This window comes from Anguilla rostrata, chromosome 1, assembly GCF_018555375.3.
Source record: "Anguilla rostrata isolate EN2019 chromosome 1, ASM1855537v3, whole genome shotgun sequence".
Classification (NCBI taxonomy): Eukaryota; Metazoa; Chordata; class Actinopteri; order Anguilliformes; family Anguillidae; genus Anguilla; species Anguilla rostrata.
In genome coordinates this window covers 41,858,692-41,882,787 of record NC_057933.1, presented here as the reverse complement: position 1 = coordinate 41,882,787, position 24,096 = coordinate 41,858,692, and the positions used below count along the sequence as shown (strand labels likewise).

Sequence of the window (24,096 nt, the reverse complement as noted above, 5' to 3'; positions counted from 1 at the left end):
TTGCTTTTATTCCCTCTCTAGGTTTTAGGCACATGAGTTTAAACGGGGAGGACTTCATTTGGGGAATTGTCTGTTCCTGTTGCTGATTCTCAGAGAGAACTTCTCGCGCTGGGGGTGTGTGAAGAGATGGCTGTGCTCTGCACTAATGACTTTGGGCACGCTCTGTCAGTGGTTTTGACTGTGGCATTACAACTCCACATTCTAAGCAAATGCGATGTTGCTGTCAGGGTGCTTGATATCGCAGGAGGGGGTGAATTAAAATATCTGCCCCTCCAGTCCTTCGCACTGCCATAGTGACATTTTGTAGGTTGTTTTAGGTACAGAGCATGTCTGCTGTAATGTAATGATTCTTCTAATTGTGGTTCATTAATGTGGGTAAAGGTTTGATAATTTTAGCCGTAACCAGTTTATAATAGGTTGTCTTTTGTCCTTTTTGTAATAGGAATACAATGGTGTTTACTAAGGCTGCACCAACAGTGAGGCTTAGCTGATTCTAATGACCGGTATTCTCTTGTCTGTGCCAGTGCTGGTGACGATTCTGATCGTGGAAGGCATTTGTTTCAAAAGTGCATTCGTGCAGATAGTTGTGCCTTTGTAATAAGATGAGGAATTTGTCATGATAATCAAGGACAAACAAATTGATTAAATTTCATGTTATGTCTTGTAATGAGGAACATCATTGTGCTGCAATTACCTGAAATATAACTTAAATTTATCTGTTTAGTGCATGCCTTTTGAGCATTCTGTCACTTATAGAGTTAAGTTCTCAAATAAAACCTAGTTTATTTTTGTTGCCTATACAGCATAGTTCAGTATAGTCTAGTATATCCAACATACAGGATCATCTGTACATCATTACGATGTGAATCTGTTCTCCTCACTATAGAATAAGGGCTTAAATTCCAATTCTTCCATGATAATAGTTAAGTGCCCTTCTTAAAAAGTAAGAAACTGCTTTCAAATTGCAATTGGCTGCTGTTCAAATTCTCTTAGTTTACAGCCCAAGTAATCAGGTGAGATTAACAGTAAAATCTCCCAGCTGCTATTTTGACATGATTAATTGCAGGCTAAAAACAGCTTGTCAAAGACGCTCCATTATACAAAACACTGAAAGGACATAGAATTAGAAATTAGTCTCAAAAACTGCCCAACACTGAAACCTAGGCTAAATTGTGCTCCCCTAAAATGCATTGTTGTCATTAGCCAAATTGAGTTAATCTGTGGAAGTTACATTCAATTGTGAAACAATATTTTTATTATCTATATTTGATAACCATCAGCCATCCTTTTCAAAATGTTTAAAAATGTTTTTGTGCCCACAACCATGCAAAAACCACACATTGCAGTCTGGAGAAATAAGCCAGTGGGAAAAACATCCATTTAGATTATGGATCACCATTCACCCTGTAAAATGTTCCTAAATATTGATGCCCGTTGATGTGATTTTGATTGCTTCATACATCCAACAGCATTTAATGCCATGAGACCCAAATGCACTTTGGTTCTCTGAACTTGTTGCAGAGAAGGTGAAAGTAGAACACTCATTGAAATCCATTTTTCTTTGCTGGTGTGAAGGGTGATTGTGGTATGATCCTTCTTTGAATGGCGTAGTAACTTATACAATATCATTAATTGACAAAAATGAGTTTATGATAAATTATCCTATGCAGGACACTTCACCACTAGGCTGCTTAAGAAGTAAACGCTCAACTGGATAGAACTGGCCATATTCAGGGAGGGAAAATGTTTGACCAAGAAATGAACTTGATGTGTCTGAACATCGCTGAATGCTTGAAATTAGTCACACTTTTGTTGAATGGATTTCATCAACAGAATGGAATGAACATTACATTCTCTTGAAGGGGAAAAAACTCTAAAGAAATATTGTATTACTTGGTCTCGTTTTGGTGAAGTTGTGCTATTATCATGCACAGTGAGCTAGCTAACTAGCTAAATAGATAGCCAGGCCGGCTAGCTAGATGGCTTCATCAGGTCAGCTAGCTAACCCAATAAACTTAGCCCGATCTGTGATACATTTCCGCATTCAAAACAACCTGAGCATAACAGTCTTCTTTCTACTTTACTGTATCTGACTTTGTTTCATTGTTACAAAACTATTACATAAATATTCCTGAAATGAGCATGTACATTCTCAACCACTGGTGGAGAAGATGTACTACCCAAACTTCTTTGGCTTGCGATCTACTTCTTCCAATGGCTAGCACAACATGATCTTACCAACCAGTATATTGGCAATATTTGTTCATATCACCTGAAAATACTAGCTTGCCAGGTAGATAGCTTGTCTAAATGTATTGAGATGGGGGCATAACAAGGGGAGCTGATAGCTGACTAGCTCTAGCAGAGAATTTAATTAGACGTATTACAGTTGGTGCTAGCTTGCCTCACTAGCTAACGCTAGCATGCTGTGCTAGCTTGGCCCTGACTTCATATGCCAACCTAGTTAGCAACTGTGGCCCATAACTTGCTAACATTGAACACAATATTATTAAGTAGGCTATGACAAACTTAGTTGGAGACGTCACATAGCCTATACTTAATAGTGGCTGCAACAACTGTCCATAATTTTATAAAGTAAATCCAACAAATTTCTTTTGATGTCTACTAAATATATTTTTTCATTGTAGCAGTGTTCTATATATCTAGTGCTGGGCAGTGTTACTAGCTTAACTTCATTTTACAGTACCATTTGTGTAGTTTAACTGTATTCTACAATTCAAAAGTAGAATTGTTCCTGTATTACCATAAAAGTAAAATCATTAGACCAGTATCATATCTGAGCAAAGAAAAATCCCACCTTTGGTTTTAAAACACCATTATCCATCGGATATTGAAAATGAAATCCCTTGCCTAAAATGGACCATATTTACGTGACCATAACATGACATTTTGTGTCCACTATCATGTCTATATCATGAATGGCATGCTTAATGTAACGAAGTTCTTGACAGCAGCAGATTGGCCTCATTTCATGTTGATCAAGTGTACCTGTCTGTCAGGCAGAAACTGTAGGGAAGAGGGATGAAAATGGGAAGAATAAAGATGTTTACTGACAAATTTCTTTAAATAACACGATCGATATATTGGGCACCCCCATTTCTACTGTGTTGTGTGTGTATGATAATGTGTTTCATCTGGATATGACGACGTCCTTTTCAGTGACATATGTCAATATAAGGCAGCCCTTTACAGGGCTGCATGTCTGGATGTCTTGCTACGTTTTATGGTTTTGTGTATCTTAATTTTGTCTTCTCTGGTTACTCTGTTTTAGGCTGCAGACAATATACAGCAAGTTTGATGAAGTGCTGAACTCGGGAAACATGGCCCTAAGCCTCAGTCAAGGTAAGCGTGCTTCAGGTTTATTTTTCCATGCAGGAGCCACACAGTTCTGCAGCTGGGATGCTCTGGTGCTGAAAGGAATTGATTCTCCTCTTGGCCTGATTCTCCAGACAAAGGGGGACTGATGCTACCATGGCTGGGGATGGCATCACAAGTTATTGTGTGGGCTATGTGCAGATTAACGGTCCCAGGTGTTGGATATGTGCAGTGTAACTGCCCAGGTGTGGACTATGTGCGTTGCAGCGGTCCCAGGTGTCGGTTATGTGCCAAGGCACCGTCCTTGTTGTGGGATATCTGCAGAGTAACCATTCTGGGTCTGGGTTATCTGTAGAGTAACCATTCCGGGAGTGGGTTATCTGCAGAGTAACCATTCCAGGTGTGGGTTATCTGCAGAGTAACCATTCCGGGCGTGGGTTATCTGCAGAGTAACCGTTCCGGGCGTGGGTTATCTGCAGAGTAACCATTCCAGGTGTGGGTAATCTGCAGAGTAACCATTTTGGGTGAGGGTTATCTGCAGAGTAACCGTTCCAGGTGTGGGTTATCTGCAGAGCAGGGTAGGAAATTAACTTTTTTTAACAAGGGCATTTTTTGCCCTTGTGAAATATGTTTTGGGGGCATTTTGTATCATTTCCAGGACAATTTTATCAAATGTTGGGAAATACCTTAGTTCTTCTATGTTACATGACAGACCAATATTCAATGACTCTTATCCAAGCATATTTTATTTCTAAAAGTTCATAAACAATCACAGTTAAAAATCCTCCTTTCCTATCATCTCAACAACACTGTTGATTGTCTGGCATGTTAGGTAATGTAGGCTACTTGGCAAAAAAGTTTCAAATAGCATGCCCTATGGCAAAAGACAAAAAACATATATCAACATATACACATATACTGTATCAACATGTCAGTCAAAATAAGATATAGGCCTATACTAACATTTGATGTTACAGTTCAACGTCCTCCTCTTCTGTCATGTCAACAACATCAGTTGATTGATTGTCTTTTGCCATATGGCATGATTGAAGGCCTTTTGGCTCTATGTCCTGCAATAAACCACCGGTCCACTGCTGGCTGAAGGTTCACTTGGTCATCAGGTGGGCCTTCGAGTGAGTTCAGCATTAGTTGGTTCAGCGTGTCTGTGCTCAGCTGGTTTCTCCAGTCACTCTTTCCACGATTCATTAAAGCGAAGGCCCGCTCCACCTTGGCTGTGGCTAGAGGCATTACTTCTGTGATCTCATAGAGATGGGTGAGGTTGGGGAATTCCTCTGCCCAGGAGGACTCAGACAACTGGGATCTCAGCTGTTGTCCATTTTGCACATTGCGTCGTCTTACCATTTTCTTCAGACGTGACCACTCTGCCATGGCCAAGTCCATATCACAGCCTTTGGCAGTGATTACATCCTGGAAGTGCTGAAGGCGGAGCCACACATCATCTTCCCCATAGGAAGTATCCTCTTCTGGCCAGTTGCTTGGGTCCAGCACACACATTGCATTGAACACCTTATCGGTAGAGAACTCTCCAAGCAGTCCAGCACTGGCTGAATCAAACTCACTACTGTCTCATCAAATGTTCGCTGTATGTCCAGTCCTGTCACTTTGACGCTCTTGTATTCTCCATTCTTGCATTCCTGTTGCATGGACCGGGGCTTGTAGCCATGATTATTTTGCATATCATTCAGCACCTCCATGGAGGCATGAATGCCACTTCTCACACCTGTTAATGTTGCTCCATCCCGTTGTAAGAGGAGCGAGAGGTGGGATAGTTCCTCTAGGACGTCGATGTAGAGTGCCAAGTGGAGGAGGAACCTGTAGGAGGTTATCTTCTTTAACCACCCACAAACCTTTGCACCATCAGTGCACCATCTGCTCACCTGCAACTTCCTCCATGTGGGCAATTACCACTAGATAGTTACTTTCCAATCCCTTTAGTGCTCTGCATCTGTGGCTAAGCCATCTTGTGCCCTCCACCCGACCTGGCACGACAATGGTTTCCTCTAGCATATCTGCCATCTGCTCATGCTCTCTGACATGCTTGGGTGATCTCTGGTAGAAGGAGGCATAGGCGGAGAGGAAGTCATCAATCTGAAAAACATTTTAATCATAATAAAGTGATTTAATATCAATATTGATTTTAAAAAAACTGCAGTTGTGAACAGTTTTATCTGTGTAAATTCTTGGTGTGATTAGCCTTATTGATATTGTACATGTCTAATGTATACAGAGAACTGAAGTATTAAGTGAGGAAGGAGGGGGGAGGGAGACAAAATGTCACTGTCCAGACACTATTGGGGCTTAGTGTATAAAAAACATGTTCCCTTCACTATACTAACCTCGGTGAAATAGGTGCCTTTAAAAGCATCTTTGCAGGCAAGTTCCAATCTGTGTGCTACACAATGGATCCCTGTCAGCCAAGGCAGGTCAGCAGCAAGTTTGGTAAAGATGCCATTCTTCTTCCCAAAATTGGTTCTGGCACCATCGGCACCAAAACCAACAAGGCCCTCTTTCCATTGTGGAACGCCATTGGAGTCCATGAGGGAGTTGATTGATGCTAGGATTCCGCTTGCCGATGCATCCGGGGGCTCTGTGATTCTATGAAAAAAAGAGGATGTAAGTGACAAATGAAATGAAATGGAGTGTCAATTGACTACCTACTACCTAAGACAGCAAGACACCCACATTTTTTTCTTACCCTAAGAATCGCATATGTGGTATGCCCTTCTCCATGTATTTCACATACAGCACCTCCTTCTCACTTGCCCTCCTGTCTGTCCTGCCGTCAATGAGGATGCTGATGTATCTGGCCTCCTGCACCTGCTCTGCTATGGCTCTCTGGATCTCCTCAGCAAGAAATTGTGTGAAAACCCTGGCTTGCTTGGGGTTGCTGTAGGTGTCTCCCAGGTCGACACCTTGCCTCTTCTCTAAACTAATCAATGATGAGAAATACTGGAAGGGCTTCTCATGCTTCGCTATATGGTAGGCTATATCAAATAGCTTGACTATTTTGGCATTCACCTCAGCATTCATTTTGAGCACTGACTGAACTATGGGCTCCCTGTGCTCCCTTTTGTTCTTCCAAGCCTCTGCAAAGAATATAAAACTCAATTTTACATATACTTCAATATATCTGTAACATTACCAGCCAGCCAACGTTACTGCCCCTGCCCTGCATCTGCTACAGCTACACAGAGCTAGCTAGGTAGCTATCTACCTACATAGCTAGCTCTGTGTAGCTGTAGAATGTGTTAGCTACGCTAGCATCAAAGATCTGGCTAATGTAGACTCACGGTGTTCCGAACAAAACACGGGGAAACGGCTACTTCCACCAGAAGTTAATGTCCGTTCAATGTTAGTTTTTCTCCTGAGGAATGTGGTTTATGATTATGGTTGCTTATTGGCTATCCCAGACACTAAAACACTTTGATTGATGTGAATTGGACCAATAATTATAGAGAAAATGACAAAAAACTGCACTACTTCCCTGTGTTCGGAAGACCGTTGCACAGGGAAGCCGTTAGCTCCCGATGTTCCAAGCACCTATTCACGATGTTCCAAACAGCGCAGCTGAAGCACAACTACTACAGTTTTGCACTGTTATGCCGGCAAATCTCTATTAAATCATTATCTGGTTAATCTTAACATTAATTAAAAACTGATACCATTTAAATAAAACGATATTTGGACGTGCGTGAACAATATTACAAGGAACACTTTTGGTTGAGCAGTATAAGCCTCCCCGTTTCGTAGTCTCTCGTTAGCAACAGCTTCCCCACCAAACTGTCACAAGGGAGCACCATTAGCTTGTCACAAATAGAACAAAATCTGGACACGTAACGTTAAAATACAGAAAGTTAACTGTTTATTTTACGGGGGCATTTAAAAGCCCCAGTCATCCCAGTTCCAAGGGCAATTTTAAATTGATGCAGAGTAACCATTTTGAGTGTGGGTTATCTGCAGAGTAACCATTTTGAGTGTGGGTTATCTGCAGCGTAACCATTACAGGTGTGGGTGTATGCAGAGTGACTGTGACAGGTGTGGGTTATTTAGGGTTTGTTGAGGCATTGAGGCATTGTCATTGGTGGATAAGGAAGGTGGGTAAGTTCAGTCTGAAGGACCCAGTGATGTCATCGTCCCCTGTTTCAGGCCCAGTTCTATAAGCTGGGCATGAGTATACTGAGCAGGACTGTAGATTAATGGATGTGTCCAAAAATTATGAGAGTTGTTCAATTCCCTGAGTGGCCTTGGAGCAAATCCAGGTATTTTTTATTTTTTTTTTGGTTTGTCCCTATTCTGAATTTGCGGGTTACACACAGAACATTCAACACAGTGGAAAATCGATCGTCAGGCACAGGACTATTTGCATGTAGCAACACGTTGGCTGGTTTTATTTAGGGAAAACGAATGGATCATTTACATAGATTCATGTTTCTCTCTGATGTGGGATATACCGCTTTGTTAGCTGTTTAGACTTTACTTGTGAAAGGCCAGCGAAAGGGAAGGTCAGGTAAGATGCATCTGGTGCAGGTGACTATACTACACAAGTGGGAAAAGGGGCTATTGAATCCAGTGCTGCCCCACCCCCGCTAGGCACTGGGACTCCCTAGTGAAAAGGGCCCTCAAACCGTGAGCCAACGGGCACATCCATGACCTGAATAGGGGACAGCATACAGCCCACTGCCCGTACTGCCGCTGCTGAAGCCGCCTGACGATAAGCCAAACTGAAAATGAGCAGGGGGAAGCCAAGTGGAATAATTATGCAACTAGTCAAGCCCCTCCCACCCTAAGGCCAGTGCAGGGAGATCACAGCGTTCTTTCATGTCTTTGTCTCCTTGGGACCACTGATGTCAAGTGTTGTACAGTTGGGTGTTGCTGCTAAACTTTTGTAAGCAAAAAGAAAATAACTGAAATGATGCTCTCCAGGCATTTTTCTCTTTACCCTTTGCTTTTTGTACAGTTTTGTTGTACAGGTTACTTTGTAGTTGCTTTTGTTTAATTTTGAATGCATTTATTTGCATGCACCTTCCTGCTAGTTGTGCTGTCATATCTTCCCATTTAGCCATTTGCTGTGTTACTGCAGTTCAGTTTTTCAAAAACATATTCATATAAACTTCAGTACCCCGTTCAGTGCTACCAAAGGGAACTATTAACCCTCCTGTTATGTTGCGGGTCAAATTGACCCTTTTTAAAGTTTGAAAATCTAGGAAAAATACTTTAAATTATTTTTTCAGTATGAAACTTCTTCTACTGGCCTTAATTAGTGTAATCAACATTTTAAATGAAAATGGTTCATTTCATGTATTTGCAAACCCCCCCTGTATGGGGATTGACCCAGGAACATTTTTGCTGTACCTAAAAAATGAACAGAACAGGAGGGTTAAATTATTATATTGTTATACCTGTATATGGATATTGTATGGTGATTATACACATGCATGTGCAACGTGGGAAGATTATACACATACATGTGCAATGTGGGAACATTATACACATGTATGTGTAATATGGTTCAATTATACACCTGTAGTTCCATTTCTGGTAGATTATTTCACGTATGTGTGCAATGTGGGTGGTCTGTTAATGTATGTGCAATGCAGTGCAAATACAGTAGATTATGCACATTTATTTGCAGTTCTGGTGGATTAAACACATTTGTGTACATATGAGTTGAGTCTACATGTATGTGTATGTGCAATTCTAGTGGATTTATACATATATATGCCGTGTAGATAGATTATACACATGTATTAGCAGATCTGGTGGATTATACACATTTGTGTGCAATATGAGTGTTGTACACCTGTATGTGCAATATGGGTAGATAAAACACCTATATGGTGGATTATGCACATATTTATGTGCAGTGTGGATGGGTAATGCCCATATAGCAGTTCTAGTGGATTGTACATGCATTTGTGCCGTGTAACACACTTGTGTATGCGCAGTGCTTAGGCCTAAACCAGTCTCGCTCTCCCTTGCTTGGGCTGCCCCCCCAGTTTTGTTCTGGTTACAGGCCCAGTCTTCTGACCCAGTGAACAAAGGGCTCTTTTCCTTAGTGTGCCTGACTCTGCCTGATCCCGAAGACACACCCTAATGGGGACCGTAACACCGGTCAGCGTACGGAGCTGTGTAACAATGTCCCCACAAACTTCAGCACTGACCAACCTGAGGACATGCATGAGATTTTCAGCCCATCAGCATGCTGTGCAGTTGAATGTGTGTACGCTTTTGTTTGTGGGTGTGCGTGTGGTTCTGGGGGTGTGTGTGGTGGTTGTGTGGGTCTGGGTGTGTGCGTGTGTGTGTGTGTGTGTGTGTGTACCATGTGCACGTGTGTATTTAGATGGCTTGGCCAGGCATTAAAGGAAAGTGAGTGAAATATGACATTCCCCATTCATCTTTCAATTAAACTGTTGAGTAGGAGAAGGAGGCAGAGATTACATGTTTATTTATTCTGAAGAGTTTATGCCATGGGGCGCCTTCCGCTCTTAGTGGGGCTTTTATTTTGAAGTTGCGGTCACCGATTGCTGTGCGGAGACGAGGGAGCGCTGCCTCGATCACAGCTCTGTGGGGGGGGGGGGGGGAGGAGAGGAGAGGGACAGAGCGAGAAGGAGAGACGCACACGTTTGTTTTCTCAGCCAGCCGAGAGATCCTGCCTCAGTGACGGGCTGGAGTCATGTCTGTGGGGAGCGACGGAGAGGGTGAGTGCTTTCTGCAGTCTCTGTTTGCAGTTGCAGGAAGCCTTTATCCTTCAGGATTTTTATTATGTGCTCCGGTCTTAAGCACGTTAGTCCTCAATTTTCCGCACTGCATTGTGGACTGCTGCAGAACCTGCGCAGTGGTAATGTGCACGTTTGTCTGTGTGAGCATCTGTGAATGCATGTGTGTGGGTTTGTACTTGCCTGAGAGCAGTGGTATATTGTAAGTTTAATGGGGCATCGCAGTGTTTTGGGGAATGGCTGGTTGCAGAGGAATATGACGTATGGAGTGTGGAGTCAGAGAGCTTCAGTAGTGCGAACACTCAGCAGCATGTGAATTATATTCATAGCTCCTAGTTAGAGGCTCCGAGAATGCCCCAGCATTCCAGCAGGCTTGGAGGAGAGTGGGAACAGACATGGGAACCTACAGGGCAACGGGTTCTGAGTGTAGGGGAACAGACAGGAGGACACAGGTTCTGAGTGTAGGGGAACAGACAGGAGAACAGGTTCTGAGTGTAGGGGAACAGACAGGAGAACAGGTTCTGAGTGTAGGGGAACAGACAGGAGAACAGGTTCTGAGTGTAGGGGAACAGACAGGAGAACAGGCTCTGAGTGTAGGGGAACTGACAGGAGAACAGGTTCTGAGTGTAGGGGAACAGACAGGAGAACAGGTTCTGAGTGTAGGGGAACAGACAGGAGAACAGTTTCTGAGTGTGGGGGAACAGACAGGAGAACAGGTTCTGAGTGTAGGGGAACAGACAGGAGAACAGACTCTGAGTGTAGGGGAACAGACAGGGGAACAGACTCTGAGTGTAGGGGAACAGACAGGGGAACATGTTCTGAGTGTAGGGGAACAGACAGGAGAACAGGTTCTGAGTGTAGGGGAACAGGCAGGGGAACAGTTTCTGAGTGTAGGGGAACAGACAGGAGAACAGGTTCTGAATGTTGGGGAACAGACAGGAGAACAGGTTCTGATTGTAGGGGAACAGACAGGAGCGCAGGTTCTGAGTGTACGGGAACAGACTGGGGAAGAGTTTCTGAGTGTACGGGAACAGACAGAAGCGCAGGTTCTGAGTGTACGGGAACAGACAGGAGAACAGGTTTTGAGTGTAGGGGAACAGACAGGAGAACAGGTTTTGAGTGTAGGGGAACAGATGGGATCAGGTTCTGAGTGTAGGGGAGCAGACAGGAGAACAGGCTCTTGAGTGTAGGGGAACAGACAGGAGGACACAGGTTCTGAGTGTAGGGGAACAGTCTGGGGTAAACAGGTTCTGAATGTTTTGGAACACACTGGGGAACAGGTTCTGAATGTTGGGGAAGAGGTTCTGGATGTTGGGGAACAGACTGTGGAACAGGTTCTGAATGTTGTGGAACAGACAGGAGTCCAGGATCAGAGTGTAGGGGAACAGGTGCTGGGTGTTTAATGGCACTGTGTGTGAAGCTCAACTGAGGAGTAGCTGATTTTAGTATTTAAGTTCTGAATGAAGCCCATCTCTGAGCTAAGCTGTAATGTGAAATATATGAACCATTTTTGTGACGCAGTTAGATGGGAGTATGGGGTGGTGCTTGGCTGGGTTTGTAAGCAACCCCTTTCTCAGCAAACACAGGCAAGGATGGACAGCCTCTATGGAAGCTCTGATGAGCTGCACTGTGATGACAGAAAAGGGTTTTCATTCTGTCCGACTGTTTGCACTGGAGGGATTTGGGTTAATGGCTTTCTCTGCCGTCTCTTAGGAAACAGGGGCTCTGTGTTAGACAGGAGGCACTGGTGAAGTAACTTAAGCTGTAAGAGGTTCAGATCGGCATCATTATAGGTTTTCTGCCTTGCTGCTTTTGGCTTTACAGCCGTACAGGAGAGTGTAAACATTTACTAGGACAGTTCAGTAGAAACACTGGGAGAGATGGACAAAGGGAATGTTTACTAGGACAGTTCAGTAGAAACACTGGAAGAGATGGAAATGGGAATGTTTACTAGGACAGTTCAGTAGAAACACTGGAAGAGATGGAAATGGGAATGTTTACTAGGACAGTTCAGTAGAAACACTGGAAGAGATGGAAATGGGAATGTTTACTAGGACAGTTCAGTAGAAAGACTGGGAGAGATGGACAAAGGGAATGTTTACTAGGACAGTTCAGTAGAAAGACTGGGAGAGATGGATATGGGAATGTTTGCTAGGACCCTTCAGTAGAAAGACTGGGCAGAGGGAATATTTAGACAGCAGCTTGCTTAGTGGTGCTTTTCCAGGGTATGGGGTATGGGGGAAGCTGACTGGAGTTTTTGTCGAGCAGCGGTGTCCTTGCCAACAGGCAGCAACCCCTCTCCGTTGAGGGATGTCTTTGTTTGCCCTTCGCTGCTGCCCCCCGCCCCCCCCACCCTCAAAACTGAGGGGAGAGGATTGCAAAATCGCAGTGCAATAATGTGATGATGTATTTGTAATCCGTACACAAAGCTCCACCCCCTTGCACGTGTCTGATGTAACACATTGCAATTCTTTGCCATCATTCTTTATTGACTTGTTTTGGAATGTGGCAAATGGGAATAAAAACTGGGTAAGTCAGGATGACAAATCATGCTCCATTTTATTTTAACAACCATGGCAATAGTGAGCTGCTGCTGGATTCTTCAGTGAGGGCAGAGGTCAGATTGAGAAGTCACATGACACAGGCGCACAGAGGCCCGGGGCTACAGTCTGATGCTCTGCGGGGAGCATTCAGTCCGAGAGAACCTGTCAGCACAGACTAACATTTAGAAAGGCCAGTTTGTGCAGCTTGGATGCATTTGTGTGTCATTCAGAGCAGTACTGCAATGAACAGGGCACAGAGCACAGGGCATAGGACATGCGACACAGGGTACAGTGCATAGGGCACAGTGCATTGGGCACAGTGCATACAGTGTAGGGCACAGGGCACCAGTGCATTGGACGCAGGGCACAGTGCCTAGGGCACAGGGCACAGTGCATAGGAGATAGGGCATAGGGTATAATGCATAGGGTGCAGGGCACAGTGCATAGGGCACAGGGCCTGCCCTGTGACAATATCTCATTGCATTACATTACATTTATTTGGCAGTCCCTTTTATCAAAAGCGACATACAGTAAGTACTTACGCACTCTGGAGCTCCTGATAATGAGCACAGGTACAAAGCAGCAAGCCTACAGGCACTATGGCTACTACAGCAGAGCAGGAACCTGGCCAGGCCTAATCTTGAGAACAAACCAGCTTGCTTCAAATCCTTGAAGATGTAATGACTGACTATGAGTTGTATGTTGTTTGATGTGAATATTATCTATGACACACCTCAGGTGATTATGAATGGGGGAAAATAATGGAAATTGGGAAGGCGGCTTCAGGTAATTGGCTAGCCTAAGGGCATGTTATCTATCTGCAGATTATTTAATTTAGAACTAGGTAATTGTGCCATAATTGTACTGTACCAGTCACAATTTCCTATTTTCTACAGCCTAATTTTTGTACATTTCTATTCGCTGCAGCAGCGCACTTGCACCAAGCACACAGAGACGCTCACGCACGTGTACGCACGCAGGCAGGCACCAGGTTTTTCCCCTTGCTGGGTTCTCGTCTGCTTTCTAAGCGCACTGAACTCAGGGCTGTTCTGAGAGAAGGCTGAGGTAGCCTGCTGTGTGGCTTTATTCACTGGTGGATACTGACCTCAATTGAGCGTTCTGTTTGGCTGGAGTGCTTTCCTGGCTCTCCACTTTACTTAGCGATTCTGGGCTGCGAGCTGTAGTTTAGGATTTCAATGCAGGGGGATTTGAACTTTATTACCCCCCCCCCCCCCATGCTTTTTATATCACTTTGTCGCCTCTCCCCCCCCCCCCCCCCCCTTTGTGTTTTCTTTGAAAAACGGATGGGACCAAATCGTTTTTACAAGGCTGCCGGATAGGTCACTCAAGACTCACCCATGCCATTTTATTAAAGGGTGAACAACCACCATCATGCGACTATTGCAGCATTCCCTTGACTATCAAGCACATTTTACTGAACTGCCCTGCCTTTAATGCCACAAGACAACGGTTTTATTCAGAAAGTTCCATGAAAGATGTTTTTAACAAGATGTCACCTGAAAGAATTTTAGAGCTGTTATCACAAGTACATTTGAAACATCAGGTTTTATTTAATTTTCTGGTTTTCTATTGATCGATTTCTACTTTCTGTATATTGAAATGTTATCATTACCATGTTCTTGCCATGAAATGGCCTTAGATGCCGACATGGCTCTAAATAACAAAAAAAAACAAACCCCCCCTCTCTCTTCCTTTCTCCTTTCCATCTCTTTGTGCCCCCCTCCCTTGAGATGAGAGCATGGTTTCTCCGTGAACGTGCATGCATACACATGCACACACACAGGACGCATGCTCCGCCGGTCCCTGCTGATGGATTAGCCCTCCCCCCGGTGGAATGTGCGCAGCATGACGATGAGCTGATGCTGCTCCTTCGCAGCGGCTTTGTCGCCACCCTCCACGCGGCTGGATGAGACAGACATTTTTCACTGGATTTGTTTTACAAGCAACGAGAGACCCGCAGGCCACTCCCTGGGATGCTCGGGGCGCTTGATGTGGGTGCAGAGTTTTAAATGGTTGCATTTAACTGGAGTGTGGCTAAATATGGCGGTCAAAATCTGTCCTGGCTACTTGATCTGCACCAGCTTAGACAATACCCTGCAGCACCCACTTCATATAGCGCCAGCCTTATACAGCTCTGTGCATAAACTGAGCTCAGCTTCATACAGCTTCATGCAGCCCCTGAGCCCAGCTTCATACAGCTCTGTGCAGCACCTGAATCCAGCTTCATACAGCTCTGTGCAGCACCTGAATCCAGCTTCATACAGCTCTGTGCAGCACCTGAATCCAGCTTCATACAGCTCTGTGCTGCACCTGAATCCAGCTTCATACAGCTCTGTGCAGCACCTGAATCCAGCTTCATACAGCTTCATGCAGCCCCTGAGCCCAGCTTCTTATCTGACAGATGACTAGTACACTGTAACCAGTGTAAGTACATCTTAGGATGAAATCAAGTATGGATGTCGTATGCGGATAATTTCCTGTCATTTGTTAGGTTGTAATATAGTTTATATAGTATATACCAAAAATGGTAAATGGAGAGAAAAAGATTTAACGGTGTAAGATCTCAATCAACTCATTGTTCATTTGGATGAATATCATAATTGCAGTACTTGGTTCTTCTGAGTTCCAGAAACTGCGTTGATACTGCCTGGACATTGTTTAACAGGATACAGAATTTTTTTTTTCAGGTACAGAATGCAGTTCAGATGATCATATTGCCAATGTTATCTTGCCACATGAAATGTTTTCACATGCAGACTAATATTTTGTGGCAGATGTTGTCCCTCCAGTACAGTAGTCTGAAAAACAAGCACATATCCTCTTTCCTTGCATTGATCGGCTATACATTTCCTCTGACCCACTGTACATATGGCCAGAAAGTCAGCGGTAGCTGAACTCAGCCAAAAGTGTTTTTAGGAAATTGACCCAAGCTGACAACGTCTTGGCAAATCCCAGGCGTGACCACAGTTTCACCCCTAAGCCCAGGCAAATCAGGTAGAAGAAAGTGTAGTATTTGTAGAATATCACAGCCAGACAGCCAATCGCTAAATAAATCAGTCAGTCTATTCTCATATTCATATAGTGCCATTATATATGCTGTAGGTCGCACAGCACTTCACAATGGAAAAATTCTTTTCAGTACTGAAATAAAAACAGGAAATCCTTGAGTATGTATATCAGTAGGTGGTATAGTATAGCATTTGGTGGTTTAAACAAATTTATTGTTTAAAATGTGTACATTTAAAGCCGAATTGCATTCAATTACTGTTGTTTTGTTTGGCAACATGGCAGAATCTAACAGCCAATCTGTTATGTTTAGCCGCGTTTCCACCCAAAGTACCCGGAACTTTTAGTCCCAGGAACTACTTTTCAAGGAACTAAAAGGTTCCTTCAGCCCATTGTTGTCTGCGTTTCCACCGCGGTCTGAAGACCCGCAAAGATTAGGCAAATTAGTCCGCTGACGTATGAAAAGGCTACGTCACCGTCTGTCCATCTATCGTGTGATTTCTTCTGTAACTCCATACTACCACCGAAGTACATTATTTGCCAATAACGGGACAGCCCGGTGTGGCTTATTCCACTTACACAATGGGTGACCAACGATGATATATAGTTACTTTAGTTGGCTATTTATTGATTTTTATCCGCGGCCGTTTGAACATATTATTTTACCATTGTCAAGCAAAACTCTCGTTCGTAGTTCGACTTGGACCGTTGTTATGCAACAAACAGGATATAACAGGGCAATATACAGATTGTAACTGTTTTATACCCTCTCAAACACATTCATTGGCTATGTTTTTATGCGAACATTCACTTTCATGTCTTGACATCTGAGGCAACAGAATGCATTCACATTCGTAACTGGTAACAACATTCATAGCAGAAAACATGCACACGTAATTAACAATTTGCTGTTGAATTGATTAATTCGACTCTCATCATCATTTCCATATAATCGCGAAATGACAAGAATAAATAGAATGAAAACTTGGACTTGCGTGAACATTTAAATTAATATTGCAGTGGTACAGCCACCGTTTGAAGTTACTGCTAGCGGAGCAGCTAAATACATGAAGTGTGCCCTCCAGATGTGAACCATGCACCTATCGATGTCTAGTCTTTCCTGATCTTTTTGTGGAATTGAAGAATCGCAGAGTAAAATTATGGCAGTCTGAAAAAGCAAAAGGGACGATTACTAGAATTAACCTGTGTTATTTTACCCTGACAAAGTGCAGAAGGTGATTTTTTCCTGTTTGCTTTTACTGTATCCCCGATGTAAATTCCGCAGAACTACTGTAACTGTGTCAAGCATTTTGAGTCAATTATAACGGGCTAACAAAATCCGGAAAATATTCAGCAACTGAATTAAACCGTTTGAATGTTTTGGTACGTAATATGCTGTCCCAGCACGAATGCTTAATATTTTATAAAACAGACTTAATGCTAAAGCAAGAAAAGAAGAGCACACGTTATAATCCTCTCTCTTAATGTCTCATCTGTAGATGTTGGCAGGCTATAACCAAAAGTAGCCTACTTCGCTGCATAACAGAAAAGTTTGAATTAAAGTTATTATTTTGAAAATAATAAATCGGATTTGTGGCTGCAGATTTTTAAAAATGGCAGTTGAAATAAAATGCTGCGAGTACTCGACCAATCAGAAATGTTCAGCGCTTGCGGCGCACCCCAAGAGTTCCGGTACTTTTGGAAAGTAGCCTACTACCCCCCGAGCAGGGACTTTTTTGGGGGTAAAATAAAGTCTCTGGTCCCTACGGTGGAAACGCACTGAAAAGGTTCCTAGTTCCTGGGGAAAGTTCCTGCGGTGGAAACGCGGCTTTTAAGTCGACCTGTTCAAGCCCAGCTTCCCATAAAAGTTTCGTTAATTTCAATCATGAAGGAGATCTTTATCTGGCACTGACTGGAAGATGAGGATATTCAGCCCACAAGTCTGGCTTCCTGTCTGTGTGCAGAGCTTGGCCTCCACAATGAATGACTCATGAATCATAATAGTTCAGAGTCCTGAAGGACAACCAAACATCCCTTTGGATGAGTGCTCCCTCCTTCACTTAACCTCCTTTGCAAGCATTGTTTGGCTCCAAGCCAGTCTGCCACCTACACCTCTCACTCGTGAAAGCAATTTGAGAGCAATATTATATAGCTTGCTAGCCTAAACACTAGCATTTCTTGCTGCTAGTTAGATAACATGTTCACCTTGTAGACAGTTAGCAAATGGCCATATGGTTGTAATGGAAAACACTGTGGACTGGAATTTTTTGTGACTTGTTTGAATCCCATAGTTATAAAGTAAAGAAGTGTTGCATGAAATCTGTGCAGACCAATGATCAGTTTAAAAATTGGAACATGGTAATCTGGTTTCCTGGTGGTTTTTGACTGGTAGCATAATCACAATTAATGTACAGTAGACCCTGCCTACAATTAATGTGTCACAAGCCTTACACAAAAGATTTCATTCTCAATAAGAAAATTATTTTCAAAATGTGCTCCAGGAAATTTTTGTTTGCTGTTTGCAAGAAATTTGCTTCTACTTCAGGTTTATCACACAGACCAGCTTCCCCTTTGCCAACTGTTCATGTTGCTTACACAGAGAACAAAAGCTTGCTTTTAGCCTTATTGTTCACCTTCTGTGTGCTTTTTCTTTCTTTGTCTTATGTGCCAGTTGCTGCACGCAATGATTTGAAATTTTCTTTTTGCTCCTCTAATTATTATGTTCAACCTCATGCCGTATAATGAACGAATATGGTGGAGTTTCCTTTGTAATACCCCTGTAGTTCCCAAGTTAAAGAGGTTTTTATGCACTTTTATCAAATTACACTGGTGCCATAATAATGTGTTAAAATGCCATGAAACACAAGCTGATCCACTCCAATGTTGTCATTATCAGAGCTCAATTACACAGATACGCATGACACCAGTGCTATAAAATGGCCTGTTGTGCATATGCTACCTAACAGAGCTTGCTCACTCATACTCCATGGTACTTGAAAGGTATTTGGCAGAACTTGTATGAAATGGTCACTTGAAACCTGGAGAATTGTATAAAAGGCTTGAAGCATAAAGGTTGCATAGAGTGGTTCATCATGTAAAGCGATAACCCCGGGTGATTATCAGTTTCAGTACAAGGGGCTGCTGTTTTCTGTTGTCTTCGCACCTGCAGAATTCTGGTTTATGTAGCGTGACCTGCTTTCCAGACCAGCTGGTCTGTTTCCGACCGATTGATATGAGTTATTATTTTCTTAGTTAGCTGTCTTCTGTTTCCACAGTGTTTATGAGCAATACAGGAATCACTTGGCTTGGTTTAATTTATTTTGTAGACAGATTTCTTTCCAGTCTTTTTCAGATGGTAAAAAGAAACCACAGGGCCAGAATATATGAAAGAAAATAGTAAACATAGTCCATGTGACCTAAATGTGGCCTAAATTGTTAAAATTAGTTTCATATTGATATCAAAGCATTGAATAACACATTTAATTTTGCAGTTCTGTTTAATAGTTACTAAATAAATGATTAATGCACATGTCGTGACATATTTGTGTGCTTAATATGTTCTGTTACGCTTTTTCTCCCAAATTTGGAATGCCCAATCATATTCATCAGCACTCATTGCTACAACAGACAAATGTGCTCTCCTCCAAAGCACTTGAGTCAGCCACCTCTTTTGACCCCGCAGACTTGCGAGCATCCAATCAACCAACGTTGAAACACTGTCGTCCTTGCAGACAGGAACCCTGCCATCCCTGGGTGACACTAGAGCCAGTGCGTCCCCCTGTGGGGCTGCCAGCCGCAGTCGACACTGGATCTTCTTCGATGCAATTCATATGGAAGCCTCAATTAAAGGGGCGGTTCACCCAAACATCAAAGAAATTAAATGTTTTCACTTATCCATAGTGCTACCTATCCATCCAAATAGTTTTGCTGAGTTTTTCAGATATCCTCTCACCCTTATACAATGGACCTCAACGAGGCCAAGTTTTGTGGCTCTCAAAGTGCCGAAAATTAGAATTTGAAAAACTCCAATAACGTCTGGGTTAGCAAGATGGGTTCGTGCCTAATAGGGGTCGAGGGAGATGCCACTATTTGTATTTGTATCTGTATTTGTTTAACCAACAAAATTATTTGTATCTGTATTCAGATAAACCGGATGTGGGCGTGACATAAACCGGGAGTGGGTGGAGTTTAACTGTATTCAATCACTGGCACTGCTATTGTTGAGATATTAAAGCATTAAATCATTGTTTTACAATGACATGAATAGTAATTTGCTTTTTAAAGCTGTATTTAACAAACAATGACCTGTTTGTTATATTGCCATAACGTGGTTTTATAACACTGAGGTAAACAAACAGCCAAATCAAGTTTCAAACATAGGCAAAATGTTTTTATCAATCAAAACATAGTTACTCTGAACTGCATCGTACAAACTGCATGAACCCTACCACCACCCCTACCTGAAGGACACTGAAGTCAATTATAAACTGGAATAAATGCTTTTATGATTAAATAGTTCCTCATCTTCATTATGAACTAGGCTACTGTATGCTAGGAACACCAAATGAAATTTTTTAAAATCTACAGAATGTAATGCTAAAATGTTTTCTTGTTTTTGTTTGTTAATCATTTATCGTTCCCCTTTGCTGAAGCCCCACTTTACCTAGGCTATATGTTTGATTTTGCATAAGCTTAGCTAAAGTAAAGAAAAAATTGAAAGCTTCCCTAGGTGGAATACATCTTCAGCTACACTGCCTGGCCAAAAAAAAGTTGCACACTAATATTTCGTTGGACTACCTTTAGCTTTGATTACGACGCACATTCGTCATGGCATTGTTTCAACAACCTTATACAACATCATGACATTTATTTCCATCAAAAATTGCATTAATTTTTGGCGGAGATCTTGTATTGACGACGGGAGAGTTGAACCACTCCGTAAAGTCTTCTCCAGCACATCCAGAAGACTTTCAATCGGGTTAAGGTCAGGACTCTGGTGGCAAATTCATGTGTGAAAATGATTCCTCATGCTCCCAGAACCACTCTTTCACAATTTGAGCCCGATGAACCTTGGCATTGTCATCCTGGAATATGCACGTGCCATCAGGAAAGAAAAAATCCATTGATGGGATAACCTGGTCATTCAGTACGTTCAGGTTTTCAGACTTCATTTTATTTCTGCATAACGTTGCTGAGCCTAGACCTGACCAATTGAAGCAACCCCAGATCATAACACTGCCTCCAGAGATTTGTACAGTGGGTACTGTCCAAAAAAATCCAAATGACGACTTTTTTTTGACCAGGCAGTGTATTATGCTTTACTCAAACTTCCCGAAGTTGTATTTTGTAAAGACAGGCTCCTGCATGTGAGCTGGGAGTGGTGTGCGACGGGGAGACTCGACATCCCTCGCTATGCTGAAACATTTCTTGAAACAGTCGTTGGGGGGCAGGTCAGATATTTTAGAGCCACACAAGCCGTGCTGGGTGTGTCATTTGCCAACCACCTGTGTCTGTAATGTTTTACCATTAGAAAGGACACGTTTTTTACTACAGCATTACAGCATCGATTTCTGCACCAGCAGCGACCTAATTTCATAAAGATTGGGGAACCACATATTGCAAAACTATCGTCTTAAGATAAAGGACACAACCGAATCAATTTCAATGTTTGTATTTCTAAATTATAGCGGGGTTGTTATATAGGCTAAAGGAAAATGTACTGCAAAGTGCAATATTTTAAAAAAGTTATTTCTTTCGTCATTCAGCACATTTCTTCCTCCCTTCTCCTGGGAGTGCACTTTTAGCCTATGCACTGTTGCTCTCCTCTTATCAATTTCACAGAGAAAGTGCAGCTTTCGTGGTTTGCTGGGACCGCACGCACATAAAACGGTTAAATTTCACGCAGTTGTCATGTAGCTATTCTATTCAGTTTATTGATCTGATATATCTCTGCGGAGTTCTAAGCCTTTCTATAACTTTATAAAACTACAGCATCTGCAATTATTCATCCCCACCCTAAAGGCTTTATCACCTTCATCACAATTGCAGTGAATTAATTTTGTGTGATTATATGTGTGAAATTAGTTTTGATAGTGCTTTATTGGGAAATTTGTATCAACGCACCAGTCATTCAATTGTTGAATAGCGTGCCAGAGTAGACACCTGGGTAAATGCACCTGTTGTTGTCTATTGTCTGGTGGGGGGTTTTGTGAAGAAAATGGCACAGGCTGCCTGTATTGTTGATTTTTTTTTTCTCATTTTAAAAACGCTTTTATTTAAGCACAAATATTTAGGAAAGTCGTAGAAGGAGGATGATATAGCCTAGCATTTACAGCAATGGAGTAATTTGAATCATAAAGTCCCCAAAGCCCCATAGCCTCGCTCTGACCTATTTGTTTTTAAGAGAAACTGTTACTCGCTGTCTCTCTGCTGTTGTGTGTGTCTAATTGAGAAACTTGGTGCTGACTTCTGAGTGAATCGCATCAAAGAGGTAAATGGTAAATGGACTGCATTTATATAGCGCTTTTATCCAAAGCGCTTTACAATTGATGCCTCTCATTCGCCAGAGCAGTTAGGGGTTAGGGGTTAGGTGTCTTGCTCAAGGACACTTCGACATGCCCAGGGCGGGGTTTGAACCGGCAACCCTCCGACTGCCAGACAATCGGTCTTACCTCCTGAGCTATGTCGCCCCTAGGTGGGAAGAAAAGATCCAAATCCAAATAATATTTGCCAAATTCGGGAGGAGGAAACTTTTGGAGAGAACGCATTATTCTAATGTTGCCAAATATGGTATTTGTATTTGGCACCATCCCTAGTGCCTAATGTGCATATTATGCACAGACAGCAGAAAATGGTTGGGTAACTGGGGCCATATTTTCTTATGAAAACCCAATATTTTATTCATTTTTTAAGATGAGAATCCTAAGATTGCATCACGGAATGCTGCATATGAGCTGATTTTGAGAAATGGTCTCAGTGGACTCATTTAAGTGTGGTACACAAAATCCAATATGGTGGAGAAGCCAATACTGCAAATATAATACAATCTGAAAAAAAATGTTCTGCATGAGGAGGTACGTATGCATGGAAATTTTCCCACCTCTGCAGCATACCAAATGGTTCTTGTCATTTTAAGATCTCAAAACAAGAAACACTACTATACTGCCACCATGAGGACAAATCAATGCCCTGTGTGGCTGCGTTAATGTAAAAGCTCTTCACAGTACACAGTCGTTTTTTGTGAGTGTTTGTGAATTCTATATTTGTGTTAGTCAAGGGGAAATTAAAAAATCTGGCGCTTATTTAATGTTTATTTTTCATTATTTTGATTGATCTCTGAATTTAATCACAAGTTTTTCACAGCCAGTTAAGTTATGTATAGTATGTATTGGACTACAGCAGCTACCGAAAACACATTGTGGATTTAATTTGAACTGCAGGCGCTGCAGCGTCTGGGCCCTGATGGTGATGTAATGGCAATTACAGTACAATGAAGATGAATGAGAAGGCGGCCTTAAATCGTTTAGTGTTGGACCTCCATTTTGTGGCCATGAGAAAATGTATCTGGGATCTGTTTGTCAGAGAAATTAGATGGTAATGATGTTTTTATTTTGGGTGGGGGGGGGGGGGTTGTAAGTATTCAATTATCTGGGTCAATGTGCATCTGAAAGAAACCCTTAAAAAGGTTTAAAATTTTCGTGCTAAGTAGATTTGTCAGCATGACAATGAATCTGCCCTCCAACTGTGCACAAGGTATGTGTGAGATGCGACCGCATTGCAGCTCTCTAGATTGAATGCTATTGAAGAACGCATCACCTAAACCAGCTGTTGTCAGTTTTCCACTTCACACCATTGAGGCTTTTATTACAAGGGCCTCTGTGTCCTTGACTGACATCCACCATTGATACTGTTTGCTGATTACAGGCTTAGGATGCTTTGTGTGTCTTCCAGTGCCAGTTCATTAGATTGGATTGCTCAATTTTATCAAATAAGCAGAAATAATTTATTGGATGTTTCTGAGTCCTCATTTGAGCCCTCAGTTGATGTGAAGGTTTAAAGCATGACTCCGTAGCACAGAAAATTCACCTCAATGCTACAACTGATAGACTCCTCCTCCCTAAAAGCAAGGTTGGATTTCTAACGCCCAAAAAAGAGGCCTTTCATTCAGGTCTTCCAAACTGCCCCGAAGCACGTTATCCATTTAATATCTCTCTAATTCAAATTAGTCTGGTCCCGGCTGGGAAATTTGGCTCGTTGACCGTATTACATATAGCCAATATGTTAATAATGTTGAAAGCGGTTTTTGCGTATCTTGTACAAGTCTGACCTTCAGGTTCTGCAGATGGAGTGGCAGGGTACAAGCCCTTTTGATGTGTAAATGAAAACATTCTGGCAGACATGGAGCAGCAGCCATCTTGCATGTGGCAGGTGTGAACAGATGTATGGGAAAGTCA

At 42.5% G+C, this 24,096-nt stretch overlaps 1 protein-coding gene across 23 annotated transcripts in view; it reads left to right on the top strand.

The window, feature by feature from the left end:
• The window catches only part of LOC135255916 (CLIP-associating protein 2-like), a 131,614-nt gene that overhangs the window by 33,571 nt on the left and 73,947 nt on the right, over window positions 1-24,096 (top strand). For 22 of the 23 annotated variants that reach the window (XM_064337825.1, XM_064337806.1, XM_064337768.1 and 19 more), the window contains one exon: window positions 3,293-3,363. In XM_064337825.1, coding sequence (XP_064193895.1) covers window positions 3,293-3,363 — 71 coding nt within the window. Of the gene's footprint in view, window positions 1-3,292; window positions 3,364-9,925; window positions 10,056-24,096 lie in introns of those variants that run through there. The other variant, XM_064337860.1, reaches the window with a different exon arrangement.